The sequence below is a fragment of the Myotis nattereri genome, assembly GCF_964212035.1.
Source record: "Myotis nattereri genome assembly, chromosome: 5".
Taxonomy (NCBI): Eukaryota; Metazoa; Chordata; class Mammalia; order Chiroptera; family Vespertilionidae; genus Myotis; species Myotis nattereri.
This window is the reverse complement of record NC_138080.1, coordinates 20702214-20722808: the sequence shown is the minus strand read 5'-3', so window position 1 is coordinate 20722808 and position 20595 is coordinate 20702214. Positions and strand designations below refer to the sequence as shown.

Here is a 20595-nt window from a genome sequence, read left to right as displayed (position 1 = left end):
AGGTCCTGGATGTGACTATCTGCCACAACCTGCTTTGAGTTAGGAATTTTATGTTTATACTAGAGGCCCGATGCATGCAATTCGTGCATGGGGGGTGGGGGGCCTCAATCGGGCCTGCACCCTCTCCAATCCAGGACCCTTTGGGGGATCTCCTACTGCCTCTCCCAATCTGGGACCGCTGGCTCCAAACTGCTCACCTGCCTGCCTGCCTGATTGCCCCTAACCCCTCTGCCTGCCTGCCTGATCACCCCTAACTGCTCCCCTGCTGGCCTGATCACCCCTAACTGTCTCTGCCTCACCCTGCACCTGGGACCCAGGTTCCCTCCTCCAGCCAGTTGCAGGCACCCAGTACCCAGGCTTCCCTCCCTCTGGCTGGCCACAGGCACGCAGGACCTGGGCCGGCTTCTCCTGGGCTGGCCAATGCTGCAGGGGACTGTAGGGCGGGCGGCTTGTCCCTCTCCCAGCTGCAGCCTGGCTGGTCCCCATTCCCCTCTCCCCAGTGTTGAGTGTCTGAGCCATTATGGCGTGAAGGGGTGATGCCCATTTGCATATTAGCTCTTTATTATATAGGATCATTCTATGTGGTTACTTGGCATCTCTGAGTGTGTCAGGTCCACCATGTAGGCCTCCCCTGAGCTTGTCAGGTTTGGTAAGTAGCCCTTTTTCGTCCATAATCCTTTCCACTGGCTGGAAAGGAAAGGTGGAACTCAAGCCAGCAGAGGCCTGCATACTGATTCTGGAGACACCGCAGGCTGTGTGGTGTCATGATGACACAAAACAGGAACTGCTCATCTGCTTTGTGTGCTAACTATGTGCCCCCACTGTGCCAAATTCTTAATATTTTCTTTTAAAAATTATGTTTTAGTGATAAACGTTATAGCAGCTAGGTGTGTGGGGGGAAGCATTAAAGACATAGCTTATTACAAGGGCAAAGACTCCAATTCTTCCAATTCCATTGTGATGCATGAATTTTCTGCAAGTTTTTCAATGTATCTGCAAACACGTGCACACACAGACGTTTTATATGAGGATGAGACCACTCCTCACATTTCACTTTGTCACTGAGATATCATGAACGTAATAGGTTATTTGCTTCAGGTGTACAACATAATGACTGGATATTTGTACACATAGTAAAATGATCACTACACTAAGTCTAGTTAACATCCACCACACACAAGTCACAGAATTTCCTTCTTGTGATGAGAACTTTTAAGATTTACTGTCTTAGCAACTTTCAAATATGCAGTACAGTATTATTAACTATGCTCACCATGCTGTACATCACACGCCCAGGATTTATTTATGTTATATCTGGAAGTTTGTACCTTTTCACTCCTTTCACCCATTTCCCCCACCTCTTACCCCCCAATTCTGGCAGCCACCGATACATTCTCTGTATCTTAGTTTGTCTTTTAGATCCCATGTATAGAATTTTGTAACATATAAGAGAGAGCATAGATAAGTCACATCATATGGCATTTGTCTCTCTCTGTCTGGCTTATTTCACTCAGCGCAATGCCCTCAGGCCCATGCATGTGTGCCAGGCCCCTCTCACTCACACCACAGAGGTGTGACCGGACAGCCCCCTGAGCCAGAGGGAGGTGGCTGTCCCCTCCTCGGTTCCTGTCCTCCGTAGGAATGAATTCAAATGAGTGACTCCAGGTGATTGTGTTGCGATAAAGCCCAGTTACTAATAAAATTAAAGCGAGCCAATTTATTCAGGAAGCAAGGCAAACAAATCTAGTAAACTACATCTGAGCTGGGGCTCAGATGGGCTTTCCCCACTAGTTTGGAAAAGCGAGTCTGGTGGGAGTTCAAGGGGTTATATACCCTTCTGTCTATAGAGTTTTACGTTCCTCTGCTAGATATCCTGGTACCAGTGAGCTCTCAAGGTCTCCCCTTTTACCTGGTCATGGCTTTCCCACAATTTATGAGAAGCACCTAGTACTTTTATCTTGATGAGCCCCGAGACTGCTGGCTTCACAGTTTGGGAAGAGAAATAAAACTTCCCCCCATACCTAGGTCCCCCCAAACAGCTGACGTCTGTGTTTACTGAGACAAGCTTTTACTTCGTCCTCGTCTTTCCCTCCTCGCACCTGCCTTGGCTGTTCCTGGGTGATTTGTGCGTTGTGTTCTCTGGTCAGAGAGGGGCATTGAGATTCCCACTCCCCTCCTGCATTCTTTAGTGAGGAGAGGTGTTTACCCATTTGCTCTCACGTGTCCTTGCTTTGGGGAGATGATGGCTTGTTATTAATGACAAGCTGCCTGCAAGCTCCCCAAACTATTTGGCCTTGTTTAATTTTCTTGTCTCAGTTTCCCTATTCCTCTTGCTTTGTAATTTTCCTAGCTTCTCACTATCCTGTAATACATCTACCCACGGTGCCAAAAAATATTTCCTTTGTATATCACTTTTTTTTTTGGGTAACTCCTCACCCGAGGATATTTTTCCATTGAAAAAAATTTTTTTTTTTACAGCGAGTGGAAGGGATGAGAAGAGACAGAGAGACATCGATGTGAGAAAAACACATTGATTGGTTGCTTCCTGCACAGGCACCCAGGGCCAGGGATCGAGCCTGCAACTGAGGTAACTGAGGTTCGCGAGCCCTTAATTGGAATGGAACCTGGGACCCTTCAGGCCATGGCTGACACTCTGTCCTCTGAGCCAAACTGGCTAGGGCTTTCATATATCACTTTTTCATATATCACTGCTCTCCCTGCCTGGGCCTGATGGAACGCTTGCGATGCTGAGGGTTCGCCAGGCCCATTTGGCAGATATGAAGATTGAGGCACAGAGGGGAGACTGGCTGCCTGAAGCTGGTCACTCACGCGAGGCCTGCCCCCGCTGATCGGACACACACTGCCCACGGTCTGGCTCTGGGGGACGGACCTGTCTCCCCCTTTCCCTGTGTGGCTCCCCTGCCTCCACAGGGGCCGAGGGACATTTCAGAAGCCAGGAGGCTTGTGTTATTTGGAAGCTGAGACCTTCACCACTGGGGATGCTCCAGCCTCGTCAGGCTCAGAGTAAAGTCCCACCTGAGGCATCCTTTCCCCCTCTATCACCCGATCCAGGAATCGAGGGAGCCCCACACCTATAGACGCTGCCCTCATGACGGCTGCGGAGCCTGCTGGGGTTTGAGTTCTTGGTCATGGCTCCTGAAAGTTCAACACCCACTTACAGCTTCAATTGGGGCCCAGATTCTGCGGCCCTCCTTGGCCTTTCTGAGGGCCCATTGCGTGGTTTCCTAGGTTAGTGCTCTCAGCCCCAGTGTCAAAGGGACAGGAACCAATTGCCTTTATGTGGAGCCCGGGTGTCCCATTCTAGGCCTGCCCCTGGAGGCCCTCCCTCTTCATTCAGGTCTCTGCTCGCCCTGACCCCCGGCCTGAGGTGGAACCCCTCCTCCAGGCACATCGCTGACCCCTGTCTGATATGTCCTGATCATCTGTTTGATCATCGCCCATCTCTCCATGAGATGTGAGCCCCTTGACACCGGGGACGATGTCTGCCATGCTCACTGCTGTATCCCTTGTGCCTAGAATAGTGCCCAGCACATAAAAGGTGTTCAATAAGCAGATGGTTGCATAGAAAGCCCCAGGGGGTGTAGATTTTCCCCCTAGTTTATAACTGAAAAAACCCCTGTGAATCAGAGAGGTAAAGGCACTCCTTCCCCGTATCCCTTGTAGAACCCAGACTTGGGGGCCTTCACGCCACGTGTCTTAAAACTCGGAGTGTACACCACGCCCCAATGGGGAGTCAGTTCTCAGGCAGTATTGCTGGGCCAGAACGCTAGCCTCTGCATTACCTGTGAGCTCTCAGGCGATACGGATGGCGGAGGCCTGAGGGCCACACTGTGAGTAGCCAAGTCTTAGAGTTCGTGGTTGCAGAGCTCACTTTCTTCCCTGGATGTTTAATGAGCACCTATTATGTACCAAGCTTTGCTGTCATATTGACCTCCTCTGCTGTAAGGCTGGAGCAAGCTCTTCACCTCTCTGAGTCTCTGGTTCCTTTTCTGTAAAAATGGGCTCATGAGGGTAATATTGCAGGGCTGTTGGTTGCACAAGTACAGTAACAACAACAGAAATAACAATGACTAGCATCTGTGAGCCCTTCCTCTTTCCTATGTGTCTTCCATACACAGTCTCTTTTCATTATTCCCACCACCTTGGCGGGCACTAATGAAATGCCCACTTACAGGCGTGAGGGGCGCAGCTTACTGGATCCGGGCACCCCCGGACATAAAGCCTGGCGTACAGTCTGGCCCCACCAGCTGTGTGACTGTGGGCAAGGCACTCAAATGGAATTCAGCCTCAGTTTCCTCATCCATAAAATGAGAAAACAAAAGGCCAATATACCTCAAGGGCTTAAAACAGAATCAGTGGCTTATGTTCTCAAATCCCGGCGGTGCCTTCCATCCCTGCTCTGGGCCTCTCTGCCTGACCCCCAGGGCTCTGGCCCAGACAGCTGAGGGGAGGGGGGTGGCTCACCTTGCAGGCAGGACATTGACACATAATAGGTTTACTTTATGTGGTGTACCTGATGTACAGAAGGAGCATTTTATATGAGTAGGCAGCACATAGTAGGCATGCTTTATATAGTAGTATGTTGAGTACTCAGTAGGCACTTTTTATGTAGAATGTCTGGCACACAGCAGGCATGCTTTACGTGGAGTACCCTGCATGCAATAGGTGTGCTTTATCTGGAGCTCCTGGCGCTTAGTAGGCACACTTTATGTAGAGTACCTGGCACTGAGTAGGAACGCTCTTCGAGGTGTCCAGTGCACAGTAGGCATGCTTTATGGAGAATGCTCAACACACAGTAGGCACACTTTATGTAGAGTACCTGGCACTGAGTAGGAACGCTCTCTGAGGTGTCCAGCGCACAGTAGGCATGCTTTATGGAGAATGCCCAGCACACAGTAGGCACACTGTACATACAGTCTTCTGGGCAGAGTGGGTTTACTGTCCGTGGGCGACTGGTACACAGCAGCACAAGTACTGGCTGTCCGCGCGTTCCCGTCACTCCGAGTCTTTTGGGGCTCCTGATCCTTCCCTCCTTCCTGTGCAGCCCTCCTCTGTCTCCCCGTCAAGCCCTAGTCACCATCCCGCGTGGAAGCCTGATCCCAGAGGGGCCGGCTCAGCCATCATTCAGAGCGGGGGCAGGGTTACACTCATTCGGCGTCCCCCAGGCTGCCCTGCCCTGTCAGGACCCCTCAGACTTGCCCTCTCGCCTCCTGGTGCCCTCTCCCCTCTGGGTCCTTCCTGCCCTGAATCTGATGGGAAGTTCCCAGCCAGGCTGTTTGCTGGTTTCTCTTCACAGCAGGCGGGTCTCAGTCCAGGCCCCGGGCTGCTTGGAGGCAGGACTGTAACTCCTGTCAGGCTGTGCGCCCGGAGGCAGAGGCTTTTGCCTCTGAGTTTCATGACTCTGAGCCAATAAACTGTGCACGACAAGCTCTGGGCCGAGAACCTGCGCATGACAAGCTTGGAGTGAGCAGCGTGGCAGAGGTTTGGGACAAGGCTCACCTGGCAACTCAACAGTCAAGTTCAAGCTTTTAGCTGCCACACCCTGGTCTTGGGAGGGTAGGGGAGGCAGTAAACTTGGGGGCCCAGAGTCATCTTTGCCTACCCCACAAACTACCCTTGACCCCCCGGGGGGTGCTGAGTCCTGAGGATCTAGTGTCCACACTGTGTGACCCTGAGCTACTTCTAGGCCTATAGTGACAACACCCTCTTTCTGGGCCAGTGCCAATTGGGGTGGAGGCAAGCAGGTGTTTGGGGATTGGTTGGTTTAGCCCAGCCCCTCCCGGCCTGGCCTCCCCGAGGTCAGAAACCAGGGGCAAAGGCTTCCCAGGAGGAGGGGAGAGGAGGTTGTGTGGAACTAGCTGCTCCAGACAGAAGGTGCCAGTCTCGGGGTCAGGGAGCTGAGGGTCTGGGTCCAGGGTGGGGAGAGGTGTTGCTCAAGGCTGGGGTGGCTCCAGCAAGTGGAGCTGGCCTGGGAGTTGGGTGGATAGCAGTGGGTAATGTAACTGTCTCTCCCTCTCCCTCTGGCTCTTCCTCTGTATTTCCCCGGGTTTCCCTACCCTCCTGAGCCCCCATTCGCCCATCCCTGAGCCCTCCCTGTCCTGTCCCACCTGGCCCTCCCTGACCCTATTCCACACACCCTATCCCTCCGCCAGCTGGTCTCTGCCTCTGAGCTGCCCCTTACCGCCCCGTCCTAGGCCCCAGGAGCTCACCCTCTGCCTGCCCTGCAGGATGCTGCAGCTGAGCCTGTCCTGGCTGGGACTGGGGCCGCTGGTAGCCTCCCCGTGGCCACTCCTGCTGCTGCTGGGAGCCTCCTGGTTCCTGGCCCGCATCCTGGCCTGGATCTATACCATCTATGACAACTCTCGCCGCCTCCGATGTTTCCCACAGCCCCCAAAGCGGAACTGGTTTTGGGGTCACCTGGGCTTGGTGAGTGTGGGCAGCAAAGTGAGTCTTGGGTGTTAGGGTGGATGGACTCCCCAAAGGGTTGGCAATGGGGCTTAGGGGTTGGGCTAGGGTCTAGGACAGCACAGAAGTGAAGTGAGGGGGGGGTCAGGGGAACCCCTCTTTTCTCACTCATTCCTCCACCCTGCCATCCAGGCCTTCCCCACATCCTTGGCCTCTCCCCAGCCTGCTCTGGGTGCAAGTCCGTCTGCCTTCCCCACATTAGTGCGCCTCTGAGGGGCTCCCAGGGTGGGTTGCACAGAGCTGGGTCCCCTAGGACTCCCGGTGTCCACAGCTAGCCTTCAGGCCATCTCAGGAGCACTGTCCAGGGTTTGCTCTCTGTCTGGCTCATTTCCGTGTGTCTGCTCACCCCCACCCACAGGGGCACAGCTCCCCGTCCCCTCATCTTCCTGGCATACTGTGCTCTCACCTCACTCTTCTCTCCTAAGATGTCTCACGGAGCCTGTTGCACAACCTGACTAAAGCTGACCACTCATTTCTCTTTTTGGAGGCCTTCTTCAACTCCTGCCACACCCCAGACTTTGACCTTCAACTTGGTCCTGCTTCTTTTTAATTATACAGTTAATTGTCTAATTGCTTATTATCTGGGTCTCCAACTTCATGGTAGCTCTGGGGAGCAGACACTCTATCTGCAGCTCACAGGCCCGGGGCAGGCATACATCAGGCACTTAATCATGTTTGAGTCCCTAAGTGGTGAATTTGCCATCACCTCCCTCAGTCAAGGCCAGCTCCTCCCTTCCCCGGACCAGCCGAGGGATGAGTACATCTTTCCTTTCCTGCCTGGAATGAGAACTACAGCGTGGGGAAGGACAGCCTGTGATTTCTCTGCTCACTATGGCCGAGTTCACAAGAGGACATTCCCAAGCTCAGCATGAAGGCTGCCTGAGGTTCTGGGTCTTGGAACGGAAGTTCCCGCCGTCCCAGCTCCCCCTCTGATGCTCAGCCATGGGCGCTGGCCTTGCCACCTACTCTCCTCCAGCCCCTCTTGCTGTGCGACCTCAGCTGAGTCACTCTCCCTTATGGACCAACCTCATCACGAATGCTGCCCTCTGGGTCCTTGGCATCAGGGGCCAGGTCACTAGGGTGAAAGCGACGTACGTTCACCTGCCTGGGGCACCGGGGGTATTTGTCAGGCTTGGATGGGGCATCCTGAGGGACGGAAGAGGAGGCCTCACCAGGAGGTGACCTGCCCTCCTTCCCCTTAGGGGGATGTGTCGCCCGTTTCTTCCTTTGTAAATAGCGTGATTGGTGGGCATGTCCATAGGTTGAAGAGAGAGAGATAGACAGGACGAACTATGATAGGTAGGTAGATAATAGATGATAGACAGACAGGCAGAATCCACTATTAGATAGGTAGATAGGCAGATGCACAGACTGACAGACTTGATGCACCATGTTAGATTAAAGATAGATAGATGATAGATAGATAGATAGATAGATAGATAGATAGATGATAGATAGATAGATAGATAGATAGATGATAGATAGACAAATAGATGATAGATAGATAGATGATAGATAGATAGATAGATAGATAGATGATAGATAGATAGATAGATAGATGATAGATAGATAGATAGATAGATAGATAGATAGATAGATAGATGATAGATAGACAAATAGATGATAGATAGATAGATGATAGATAGATAGATAGATAGATAGATAGATAGATAGATAGATGATAGATAGGCAGGACACACTATGCACAGAGCCTGGCCAGCAGAAGGGGCTCATAGGTGGGAAACACCCTCCTGATTGATGAGCAGAGTTCATATCTGTCCCTCAGAATCTGGTGGCAGAGACCATGTCCCCTCCCTGTGCCTGGGGGGCACCCTGGTGGCCTGGGGAGGCCTCCGGAACCCACGTTCTTGGGGGAAGGAGCGGGAGGAAGCAGATTGTCTCCATCCAGGCAAAATCCAGACACACTCTCCATTGCAGAGGCTGCCGGGGGGACCTGCTGTGGCTCCTTTGGGGGTGACAACCCTGCCTTGCTTTCAGGTCACCCCCACAGAGCAGGGCATGAGGGCCGTAACTCAGCTGGTGGCCACCTACCCCCACGGATTTAGGACCTGGCTGGGTCCCATCCACCCCCTCGTCACTCTGTGCCACCCTGACATGGTCCGGGCTCTCACCAACGCCTCAGGTACCCACACAGAGCTTGTGGTGGTGGGTGCCCTGGCACATCTGGGGCGTCTTGCCCCTCCCTGCCAAGCTTCTGTGCGGCCCCTGCAGGACCTGGCCCTCTTCCCCTCTTCTCTCTTTGCATCTTCCTCTTTTTTTTTTTTTTCATGTATTCAAACATGCATGTCACCACCACCTTCCTCTAATGCATCGGTTCTCAACCTGTGGGTTGCGACCCCTTTGGCGTTCGAACGACCCTTTCACAGGGGTCGCCTAAGACCATCCTTCATATCAGATATTTACATTACGATTCATAACAGTAGCAATGTTACAGTTATGAAGTAGCCACGAAAATAATGTTATGGTTGGGTCACAACATGAGGAACCGTATTTAAAGGGCCAGAAGGTTGAGAACCACTGCATGCCGTCTGCTTCTGACCTGGTGTCCTGGGCACCCACCACTGCGGCCCCAAGAGGCTTTGATCCAAGGCTCTGTCTGGAGGAGGAGCTCCCAGTCTTGAGGAGACGAATCGGGATGGAGGAATGCCCGACCTGGTGTGGTTGGAATTGGCCAGAGGCAGGCTGTGGCAGCCCAGAGAGAAGCAGGGTCTCTCCTGGAGGAGGCTGGGAGGCCTGCTGGAGGAGGAGTTGCTGGAAACGGGTCTGGAACAATGAGGAGAAAGTGTTTAAAGCAGAGGGTAGAGTAATGCAGGGGGCGTTGCCAGCATCCCAGGCCCGCAGCCCAGACCTGCCCCTGCTCCCCTCCCTCAAGGCCCAGAGCAAGGAGGGCTTGCTATTTCTGTGATGTCCCCCTCTGGTAGGTCGGCTCCTTCTACCCCATCCTGCAGCTCATCCAGGAGTCTCCCCAAGGAGGGCCCGCCCCGCCTGGGCCTTGTCCTTTGCTTTCTGCTTTTCTCACCCCCAGAGATGAGGCCAAGCCGGGGAAAAGGCAGCATTTGACAGAGAGCTTGGCTCTGACACCAACATTCTGGTGACTCTGGTTCTCATCGACTGCTGAGGTCTCTTGCAGTTCTGAGTGGTGGAAACTCACCCGTGTGTGGTCCAAGCAAAGAAAGGGACTCCATGGGCTGTCCAGTCCACGAAGGTTGCCTTCAGGCACAGCTGGATCCAGGTGTCAAAGAATGTCCTCAGGAACCTGTCTTCATTTTTTTTTTAATATATTTTATTGATTTTTCACAGAGAGGAAGGGAGAGAGATAGAGAGCTAGAAACATCGATGAGAGAGAAACATCGATCAGCCGCCTCCTGCACACCTCCCACCGGGGATATGCCCGCAACCCAGGCACATGCCCCCGACCGAAATCGAACCCGGGACCCCTCAGTCCACAGGCCGACGCTCTATCCACTGAGCCAAACCGGTTTCGGCCTGTCTTCATTTTTGAGTTCTGTTTTCCTCTGTGACCCCTTCACTCTCATGCTGGTAAAGATGAATCCCAGAAGCTCAAGCCCCGTGGAAAAGTGAGCTGATTCCCACCAATTCCGGGAAAAGTGGCCGGATTCACTTTAATCTGCCTGGCGTGGCCCAGCTCCTCATCCAGTCACTGCCACCCTCATTGCCCAGTCTCGGCAGGCATAGGGTTCTCGGAGTTATTCTTGTTTTTGGAGTTCAAAGAAGTTCACTAGTTCAGAACTCAGGTCCTGGATTCAGACAGGCCTGGGCTCAGGTCTCAGGCATCCCACCTCCTGTCTGGGAGACCACGGATAAGTGACTTTGCTGTTCAGAGCCTCAGTTTCCTTATCTGGCAAATGGGGACAGAAGAGAAGTCGGGTGAATGTGGTGCTTGGGATCCAAATGAGAAAAGACCCTGATTGTTGAGTATTGAGGGTAAGGGGAGGGAGCCCAGGGGGAGGATGACCCGCTGGATAAGGCTCTTCTCTTGGCCACCTTTCTAGTGTGAGTTGGGTCCTCTTTGTTTCTCTCCAGATCCGGAGCTCAGAGGAAGGCCTCCTGTACGAACAGGGCCTGGCGAGCACCTATGGGGATGTGTGCTGCTGGTGGGTGGGGCCCTCGTATGCGGTCATTCGCATCTTCCATCCCGCCTACATCAAACCTGTGCTCTTTGCTCCAGGTAGACACCCCTCCGACCACAGCTTGCTCATCGCTGAGGTCTCTGTGCTGCCTCCAGCTGGGCAGGTGACCCAGGTGCAGACAGGAGGGGCTGTGGTGGAGACGCCACTGCCTCTGTCTCACTTGGGCCCCCACCTGCCCCCCCTCTAGTCATGTCTGCTCACACCTGGGCTGTGCCTGGGTGACATCTTCTGAATGGCCATCCCTGGTCACATGTGTGTTTCCACTTGTGTCCTAGTTGTAGCTGATACATGTTTATACCTGGGCTCAAATGGAGTTGGCCTCAGTCATGTCTGGGGCTCAGGTTGGCCAGTGCCTTTGAGGCATGTTGGGGACTGTCTGGTGGTGCCTGTCTGAGGTGCCATTTGAGATGGTCTGGTTTTGCTGCTGATCATGTTTGGGCCATGTTCTGCATCTGTCTGGTGTCTGAGACCCAGGGTCCCTCTAAGAAATGTCTGAGATCTTATGTGAGTCTTGTTAAGGCAGGTCCTAGGGTCCGCCTGGGTCACACTTGGCTCACATCTGTGACATTAGTGGGACCATATGTAAATACTATCTGGGGCTGTCTGTGGGACACACTGAAGCCATGTCAGATTGTCTTTGCTTCCATGTCAGAATATGTTGCACTGGGCCAGGATGTGTCATGCATGTTTGAGCCATGTCGGGACAAGTTAAAACATGTTGGGGCCATGTCAGATGTCCCAGCAGATATCAGAGAGTGCTGGGGAAGAAGGGGTGTCTGAGGTCCATGTAAAGGCGTTTGGTAGAGTGTGGTGCTGTGCTCGGGTGTGTAGAGCATGTTGGACCATGTAGGAGCCACCTCAAGGCATGCTAAAGCATGCTGTGCCATGTTGAGATGTGTCTAAGCATGTAGGGGTGTGTCTTTGTGCTCTGCCTTTGCTCTGCTCTGTGTTGCCGCCTGGCCTGGTCCCCCCTCACCTCCCCACTCCTTGCCATTTCCTCTGCCCTTGCCCCATACCTGCTATCCTGGGTTTGGAGGGGGAATGCAGATCCCTGGCTGGGAGGCCCCCTACCCCCGACATCAAAAGTCCCTCTGCTCCCCCCTCCACGGTCCTGATGGTCCTCATTCATGTCAGCTGCCGTGGCCCCCAAGGACATGGTCTTCTACAGCTCTCTGAAGCCCTGGCTGGGTGAGTCATTGAGGGAGAAGCAGGGTGGGGACACCCTTGGGGGACCAGGAGAAGGTCCTGCCTTGCCCACCCCCCGGGGCTGCCTCTACTAGGGGACGGGCTTCTGCTGAGTGCCGGTGACAAGTGGAGCCACCACCGCCGCCTGCTGACTCCCGCCTTCCACTTCAACATCCTGAAGCCCTACATGAAGATTTTCAACGACAGCGTGAATATCATGCACGTGAGTCTCTTGAACTCAGTGAGGGGCTCAGTGGAGCCGCGGGGGTACTGTGGGCTCAGCGGCATCTTGACTGGAATGCTGACTCTTCTGGGTAGATTTGGGCCATGGCTCTCCCTTTCTGAGCCTCAGTTTCCTCAGCTGTGAAATTGGAATAATTTCGTAGTGTGGGAAGATGACATAGTGCAGCCAGGTCCCTGACACATAGTAGGTGTTCAGAGGCATTGGTTCCTATGCTTCCCCCACAGAGGCCTTGGGGTTCTGAGACATGATGGAGGGTGATGATGACTATTGCGCACTAATTGTGGTTGAGTAACAAACCACTTCAAAACAATAAGGGTTACTATTGGCAGCAAGTCTGTGAGGCCATTGGAGGGGGGTCTTCTGGATGTGGTTGCGGTTACTCATGTACCTGTGATCAGTTGTGGGGCAGCTCTGCTGTTCTGGGCTCCTGAGATTGGGCCTCGACTGGCTGCATGCTGACCTAGGAAGCTCTCAGCTGGGACAACCAGACTTCTTTTCATGGGGTTCTCTCTCGCTCCTTCCTGGGCACCTCGGGCTGTTCACATGGCAGAGGCAGGGTTCCAAGAGATTGAGAGGAGGCTGAGATCCCTCTTGAGATCCTGGATTAGGATCAACACCTCCTCATTCTCACCACAGTCCTTTGGCCAACGCAAGTCAAAAGGCCAGCACAGAATTACATGGCGCTGCAATAGGTTCCAACTCCTAATGGTGGTTGGTGAAAATTCACATTGTGAAGAGTGTGAACCTTGGACCCAGGTCTCCTGCCTCCCAGCCAGGGCTCTTCCTGTCCTAAGAGGAATAGCTTATACTCCCACTCAAGCCTGGTCCTCCCTGAGATGGATGCCTGGGGCAGAGGACCAAGAGGCAGGGTCCGGGGACTCCATCAGGTGGTTGGGGTTGGGGAAGGGCTCGGGGAAGCCTCAGCTCTATGCCCTTCTCTGTCCAGGCCAAGTGGAAGCGCCTGGCCTCAGGGGGCAGCACCCGTCTGGACATGTTTGAGCACATCAGCCTCATGACCCTGGACAGTCTGCAGAAATGTGTCTTCAGTTTTGACAGCAACTGCCAGGAGTGAGTCTCTTCCCTGGGAGCATGAGCCATGGGCCCAAGGGAGTAGATGGAGTGGGTACTGACCAGGGCAATCATAAGGGCCTTCCTGGAGGAGGTGGGTCAGGGCTGGACACTGAAGGACAAGGAAGGGGAATGAGCAAGAGTGATCCCTTCAGGTAGGTAGAACCGTCTGCTAAAGGCCAGGAGGCTGGAATGAGCAGCGTGTGTGAACCAGTGAGGAGAAGTGACGTGAGAGGGCTTAGCAGGGGTGAGATCTTTGGGCTGTTAATAAGCCACGCAGTGGGGTATGATCTTTATCCCGAGGCGTCCAGGGAGCCAGGGAAGGTGTTTGAGCAGCTGAGTGTTGTGACCCAAACTAAGCTTGGACATCTCACTCTAGAGAAGACCAGTGGGATGGTGTTGACTTGGATGCAAGGAGACTGGAGAGGGGGCTGGGCCCATTGGCCAGTGAGGAGAGGATGAAGTCTGAGCTGTGTGGAAATCTAGGGAAGGGGAGGGCAGATACTGGGGAGGAGAGAGGGGAGAGAAGCATGATGTCTAAGCTGTGCTCTGGGTGCCTGGGGCATGGAGGCCGCTCAGGGAGGGTCATGTTTCTGGATCATCCCCACCACGTATCTGCAGGGCCATCTGTTCCTGGCTTCTCAGTTCCCTAATGGGAGGAAGCCCCTGGCTTCTGGTGGGAGGACCACCTCAGGCTTTAAGTGAACTAAGTTGTAGCTTCCCTCCCTGCCCTCATCCTGCAGAAAGCCCAGCGAATATATTGCCGCCATCTTGGAGCTCAGTGCCCTGGTGACAAAACGGCACCATCAGCTCTTCCTATACATAGACTTCCTGTACTACCTCACCTCGGATGGACAGCGCTTCCGCCGGGCCTGCCGCCTGGTGCATGACTTCACAGACGCCGTCATCCAGGAGCGGCGCCGCACCCTCCCTGACCAGGGTGTCGAGGACTTCCTGAAGGCCAAGGCTAAGACCAAGACTTTGGACTTCATTGATGTGCTCCTGCTGACCAAGGTGGGCTTCTGTGGCATCTGAATTGCAAAGGAAGAATGGACCTCGATTTCAAATGTCCAATTGAAGAGCTTGGATTTGATGCAGAGGGCACTGGGGAGCCATGGAGGGTGCTTGAGGAAGGGGGTGGGGGGATAGTCAGGGATGAGTTTTAGAGGTGACTGTGTGCAGTGTAGCCTGTAGGGGATCACTAAGTTTGAAACTGTGAAGGGCCTGATGTTTAATTCTACCTCCAACTTAATAAGTTAGTCTACCATGAATATATACACTATTACTCATGGCAGTAAGAGGAGCCAGTTTAGAACTATAGCCCTGGTTCCCCACTCCCACATTCACCTGAGGGCTACATGATATGTTTACCATGTGCTTGCATCACATGAGAGGTACCTGCACATTTTGAATCTTAGAACATACACGGGACAGCTGACACATCTGCCCTTTCTTCAGTAGCTGGGGGGAGGAGGAGGAGGAGGAAGAAGAAGGAGGAGGTTATTATGGTTTTGGAGCATAAACAAATTCTCTGAGAAGGCAAAGTCTATAGGTTGTATAGATTTATAACCCATTCCTCATCTCCAGCGAAGACAGAGCCTCTGGATTGACCATCCTAGAATGCAAGCCACTGGCTCTGGGGCAATGCTCACTGTCTAATTTCCAAGGCAATTCAATCATCTGTAACCAGGTTGCCAGTATCTTTTTTTAAATCAGAAAGCCCTCATCACCAGGAGGCAATGAGGCGAAGGAGGAGGCCTGCAGGGCGAGGCCTCTTGGTGCTGGTGAGAAAGGGAGGTCTGGAGTGCATAGTGGGCTTAGGTCTTTTTTAAAATATATTTTATTGATTTTTTACAGAGAGAAAGGGAGAGGGATAGAGATTTAGAATCATCGATGAGAGAGAAATATCGATCAGCTGCCTCCTACACACCTCCCACTGGGGATGTGCCCGCAACCAAGGTATATGCCCATGACCGGAATCGAACCTGGGACCTTTCAGTCCGCAGGCCAATGCTCTATCCACTGAGCCAAACTGGCCAGGGCATGCGCTTAGGTTTCTGAATGGATAATGGCACTTCCGAGATTGCCTCAGGGGCCATCAGAACTGCTGTGATTTGGGGAGTCTTGCTTTCTCTCCAGGATGAAGATGGGAAGGCATTATCAGATGAGGACATCCGAGCTGAAGCAGACACCTTCATGTTTGAGGGTGAGGCCCCAGTGTGGGAGTACAGAGGGGGCAGGGTTCTGTCTATCCCAGGGACTTGGCAGGGGGCCCTGGACCACCTCATCCCTCCCACTCCTCCCCGTCCTCCCCGAGGTCCTTCACATAAGGGCACGGCCCACCTCTGGTGCCAGAGACCCAAGCCTGTCTGACTGCCTCCCAGGCCATGACACCACAGCCAGCGGCCTCTCCTGGGTCCTGTACAACCTCGCAAGGCACCCAGAATACCAGGAGCGCTGCCGGCAGGAGGTGCAACAACTCCTGGGGGACCGTGAGCCTCAAGAGATTGAATGGTGAGTGCAGGTCCTCCTGGCCTCTTCCTGAGCCCCTCCCATTGGCTCTGCCCCCAAAGTGGGGAAGAGGGAAGATCTTTTGGTTGTTTCAGTCATTGCGTCCTCCCATTTAGTGGGAATGGAAGCAGAGTCCAGAGGCAGGGTCTGGTACCCAGCCTGGATAGCAGGACAAAGGTTATAGCCTTTTGGGACAGAAAGATGAGGGCTGCTGAGAAAATTAGGGACAGTGTGTGAGGGCATTTCAGTAAGTTATCTTCTCCTTCACTCCCTTCCTTTCCTCTCTGATATCACTTCTTTTTTTCAAGTATCTTTACGACCTGAATATTTACTTATCTCTTGCCTGCTAATTCCTTCCATATTGTTTAGTCCAAGATTCCCAGGGGACCCCTAGGCATAAAGCCACTCAACTCTTGCCCAGTTACACCTGAATCTGCCCCCATCCAGTCCCTCTTCAACAAACACTGCCACACTGCCCCCCATCTCCACCTCGGTGCCATCTCCAATTCTCCCCCGCCCCCTTCTCCATCCTGGAGGCCCAGGAAGGACCCAGCCAGCCTTTGCCTTCTGGGACCTCCCAGCCTGGTGTGGGAACAGTCCCTGCTCAGGGCCAGGAGTTGACAGTAAGATGGGCAAGGCTGAGGGTGGAAAGAGTGTGTCCGCTGTGACCCTGAATGCTGATCAGTACATGTTTGCATGTTATCTACTGACCTGGCCCAGTTAGGTAAAAAGAGACAGTCCTGGCAAAGCAGGGGAGTCAGGGAGAAGGGCAGAGGGAGAGGGAGGGCGAAGAGGGAAGGAAGGGGAGAGACAGGAGAAGGAAGGAGGAAGAAAGAGAGGGAGGGAGACAAGAAGAGAGAGATGTGGAAGGCTTTGAAAGCAATGTCAATGGCTTCCATTTTTACCCAAGGACAATGAGGAACCACAGGAAGTGTTTGTGCAGGAGGAGGGCAGGGCAGATCTGGGTACCAGAGAGATCTCTCTATGGCTAGTGTGGGAGACACTGGAGAGGATCAGCCATTGCCTGGGGCCCAGAGAGGAGGTTCTGAGCCTTCGCCAGGCCAGGGGCTGGAGGTGGGGAGGAGGTTTGAGGCTGGACAGGCATGTTGGAGGTAATGTTCTCTACTCCAAGCCTTTGCTCAGCACAGCAGTCCTGTGAGGTGAAGAAAAATGTTCATGCTTTTTCAACCGAGACTCCAAACAGAATTATGCACATAAAGAGAAGAGTACAAAAGAGTTTATAATAAAAACAAACTTCTACTCTAGCTGGTTTGGCTCAGTGGATAGAGCATCAGCCTGAGGACTGAAGGGTCCCAGGTTCGATTCCGGTCAAGGGCACATGCCCGGTTGCAGGCTCGATCCCCAGTAGGGGGTGTGCAGGAGGCAGCCAATCAATGATTCTCTCTCATCATGTTTCTATCTCTCCCTCTCCCTCTCTGAAATCAATAAAAATATATTTTAAAAAATAAATAAACATTTCTTAATCCTCACCCTACGAGTAAATTCCACGAGTAATTTCCTGTGTGTCCTTTCAGGAATAGTGTTTTATAGTTTTCCAGTTGTGAACCAGTTAACTATATCAGCTATTGCAAATTTAATTCATCACACAAAAAGAAGGGGATTAAAGAAAAAGAATTTAGCTCTTTATTGGATCTTCAATATTTATAATTTTCCAGTGGATTCTCTTGTGTTTTCTAATTATGAAATCACTGTCTGCCAAAAATGGCACCTTTACCTCCTACATTCAAGTCACATTGCTCTCCTTTTACACCCTTGCCTAACGGCGTTAGCTACTCTCTCTAGCACCGTGATAAGTAACATATTGGATCTCTGTGTTTTTTTTCTTTCTTACTCATTTGCCTTTTGATTTGGCTCTCTTGCCATAAAGAATATATATTTAAAAATATATTTTATTGATTTTTTACAGAGAGGGAGGGAGAAGGATAGAAAGATAGAAACATCAATGAGAGAAACATCGATCAGCTGCCTCCTGCACACTCCCTACTGTGGATGTGCCCACAACCAAGGTTCTCGCCATTGACTAGAATCGAACGTGGGATCCTTGAGTCCACAGGCCGATGCTCTATCCACTAAGTCAAACTGGTCAGGGCTAAAGAATATTTTTTTAATGCAAATTTGTAAACCTTGCTATGGTTGGCATTCTTGTGTTGTGTTGCTCAGAAAAACCTCTAACATTTTCTCTAGTACTTTTGCGACACTGGTTTTCTCTTCTTTGAATTTTAAACCACTTTATTGGAAGCGTGAATGACATACCAAAAGCTGTACCGATTTAATGTGCACAACCTAGTGAGTCTGGAGCTATTCGATCCACCTGGAACTGATTTCCTCACAGAGAGACGCTCTCATGGAGCTGGGGGGCGGGGGGGGGGGTGTCTGGTGCTGCTGTGGGTGGGTAACCGTGTGGGTCCTTAGGGACGACCTGGCCCAGCTGCCCTTCCTGACCATGTGCATCAAGGAGAGCCTGCGCCTGCACCCCCCGGTCACCGTCATCTCCCGCTGCTGCACCCAGGACGTCACGCTCCCCGATGGCCGGGTCATCCCCAAAGGTGCTGGCCGTGACGGGGGAGGAGCCACCCGGCAGGAGGAGGGCCCAGCAGGCCGGGCCTCCTCCTGACGCCCCCACCCCGCCCCCCACAGGTGTCACCTGCCTCATCAGTATTTTTGGGACCCATCACAACCCAGCCGTGTGGCCAGACCCTGAGGTGCGGCCTCCCCCTTCCCTCATCCTTGTCCACTCGCTTTGGGGAATGGGGGAGGGGTGATGGGAGATGGGGGAGGGGGGATGGGAGATGGGGGAGGGGGGATCTGGGTTCTGAGCTGGCAAATCAGACATCACTGCCCCCCAGCCGCCCCCATCATACACCGGCTGCCTCTCCAGGGCGGGCTGTCGGGAGAACCCACCCAGCAGCCCCGTGTTGGTCTCGCCCTCAGGTCTATAACCCTTTCCGCTTCGACCCAGAGAACAGCAAGGACAGGTCACCTCTGGCTTTCATTCCCTTCTCTGCGGGACCCAGGTGAGGGCAGCGGCACCCGAGGAGGAGGAGGAGGAGGCGGGAAGGGGTGATGGGGCAGGGATCTGGGCTGAGGGCCCAGAGGACAGTGCGGGCCGGGAAGCGGGATGAAGAAGGTCAGAGCCGCCTCTCCTTCCCTTCCCGCCCCCGAGGTGATGGGCGCTGGGTGGGTGCAAGGAAGGGACCCCATGTGCTCAGAGCCCCTTCCGCCTGCGTGCTGCTCCGAGTTTGCTGGAGCCAGGGGACCTGCCAGCCTGCACGGGGTCCCAGGCATGGCAGCCCCTTCCCCATCCCGGGCACAGCAGCCCCTTCTCCATCCCGGGCACAGCAGCCCCTTCCCCATCCCGGGCACAGCAGCCCCTTCCCCATCCCGGGCACAGCAGCCCCTTCCCCATCCCGGGCACAGCAGCCCCTTCCCCATCCCGGGCACAGCAGCCCCTTCCCCATCTCCGCGGGCGTGGATGGGGGTCTTGGACCAGGGCCCGGACACCGTCTGAGCCCCTCTCCCCCTCGCCCCCAGGAACTGCATCGGGCAGGCGTTCGCCATGGCCGAGATGAGGGTGGTGCTGGCGCTCACGCTGCTGCGCTTCCGCGTCCTGTGCGACCAGGCGGAGCCGCGCCGGAAGCCCGAGCTCATCCTGCGCGCGGAGGGCGGCCTGTGGCTGCGGGTGGAGCCGCTGAGCGCCGGCCCGCAGTGACCCTGCGCCTCCCGGGCTGGGCCCACCCTTGACCCCACACACCTGCTTTGCAGGTTCCCGGCAATAAAACTGCTGTCTCCTCTGCCCCAGCCTCTCCCAGAGCCACTAGGAGGCGTTTGAGGCCTGAGGGGACCCAGGGGCTGGGCATACGGGGCAGTGCTGGGGGTGGGGTGGGGGTGGAAGGGGGTTAATTGTGTCCCTGAGCCCTACACCCTGACTGCCTCTGCCTGGGGCCCCCCGCTGTTAGCGGATGGAGGGTTCTCCCAGGGACCAAGTGTGGATTTTATCCTGTGGGGAGGTGGGATCCATGGACGGTGTTTGAGCAGGAGGGGGGCCAGGGTGCAAGATGGACATAAGGGGCACAGTTGAGGTTCTAAATCACGGAGAACCCATAGAGGCAGATTCAGTCCTGCGAGTCCCGGATGCCTCCCCAAGCAGTTCCCTGGCCGGCCCAGAACCCAGGGTAGGAGACCCGGCACCCTCTCCAGGACTCAGCTCCTCCCGGCTCTGGTTAGCAGCCCCACCCTGTGCCTGCACCCGCCCCCCCAACCCCCCCTCCACACTCCCCGGCTGTCTCTCAGGTGATCCCCTGACCTGCCTCTGGGGAGCCCCTCTCTTTCCTTTTCTGGACCCCTTGATGCTGCCCAGGCAGCCTGTCCAACAGATACTGGTTGAGCCCCCACTGTGACCCAGGCACTCTCACAAGGGTTTGGAGGGCCCCCAACCCTCATCCCTGACCTTTCACCTCCAAGTCCCGCCTTGGGGTAGAGTGAGGGAGGGCCATCCTTTGACCTTGAAACTCAAAGCCAGACCATTGTAAACAGAACTTGCCCCCAAGAGCATGGGTTCCAGAGCCAGACTCCTTGGGTTTAAGTCCCAGCTCTGCTGTGTGCCCTGGGCAAGGCGACTCCCTTTTCTGTGCCTCGGTTTCCTCGTCTGTGCAAAAGAGGCAGCAGCGTGTACCTCAGGGTTGACTATCTGTGCTTGGCCAACAGTAAACGCTCAATAAATGTTGCCATTATTACTTTCCTTCTCAGAAAGCCTGGCTCTTCTTTAAAAATTTTATTTTTTAATTACAATTAACATTCGATATTATTTTGTATTTTAGGTGTACAAGGTGTAGGGCCTATTGGTTAGGCAATCGTATACGTTACAAAGTGATCCCCCCGATATTTCATATACCCAGCTGACACCATACC

The 20595-nt window shown here is 53.9% G+C and overlaps 1 protein-coding gene across 1 annotated transcript; it reads left to right on the top strand.

The window, feature by feature from the left end:
• Positions 1–3499: 3499 nt before the first annotated feature.
• On the top strand, positions 3500–20431 carry LOC308519359 (cytochrome P450 4F3-like; the record flags this gene model as incomplete). Its single annotated transcript, XM_081091324.1, has 15 exons — positions 3500–3520; positions 3685–3851; positions 6249–6447; positions 8485–8652; positions 10552–10696; positions 11793–11846; positions 11939–12066; positions 13034–13155; positions 13899–14169; positions 15295–15361; positions 15540–15669; positions 18100–18233; positions 18325–18389; positions 18619–18701; positions 19219–20431. 15 exons carry the CDS (start codon positions 3500–3502, stop codon positions 19394–19396), a joined length of 1932 nt encoding a protein of 643 aa, XP_080947450.1. The 3' UTR covers positions 19397–20431.
• Between the last annotated feature and the right edge of the window lie 164 nt (positions 20432–20595).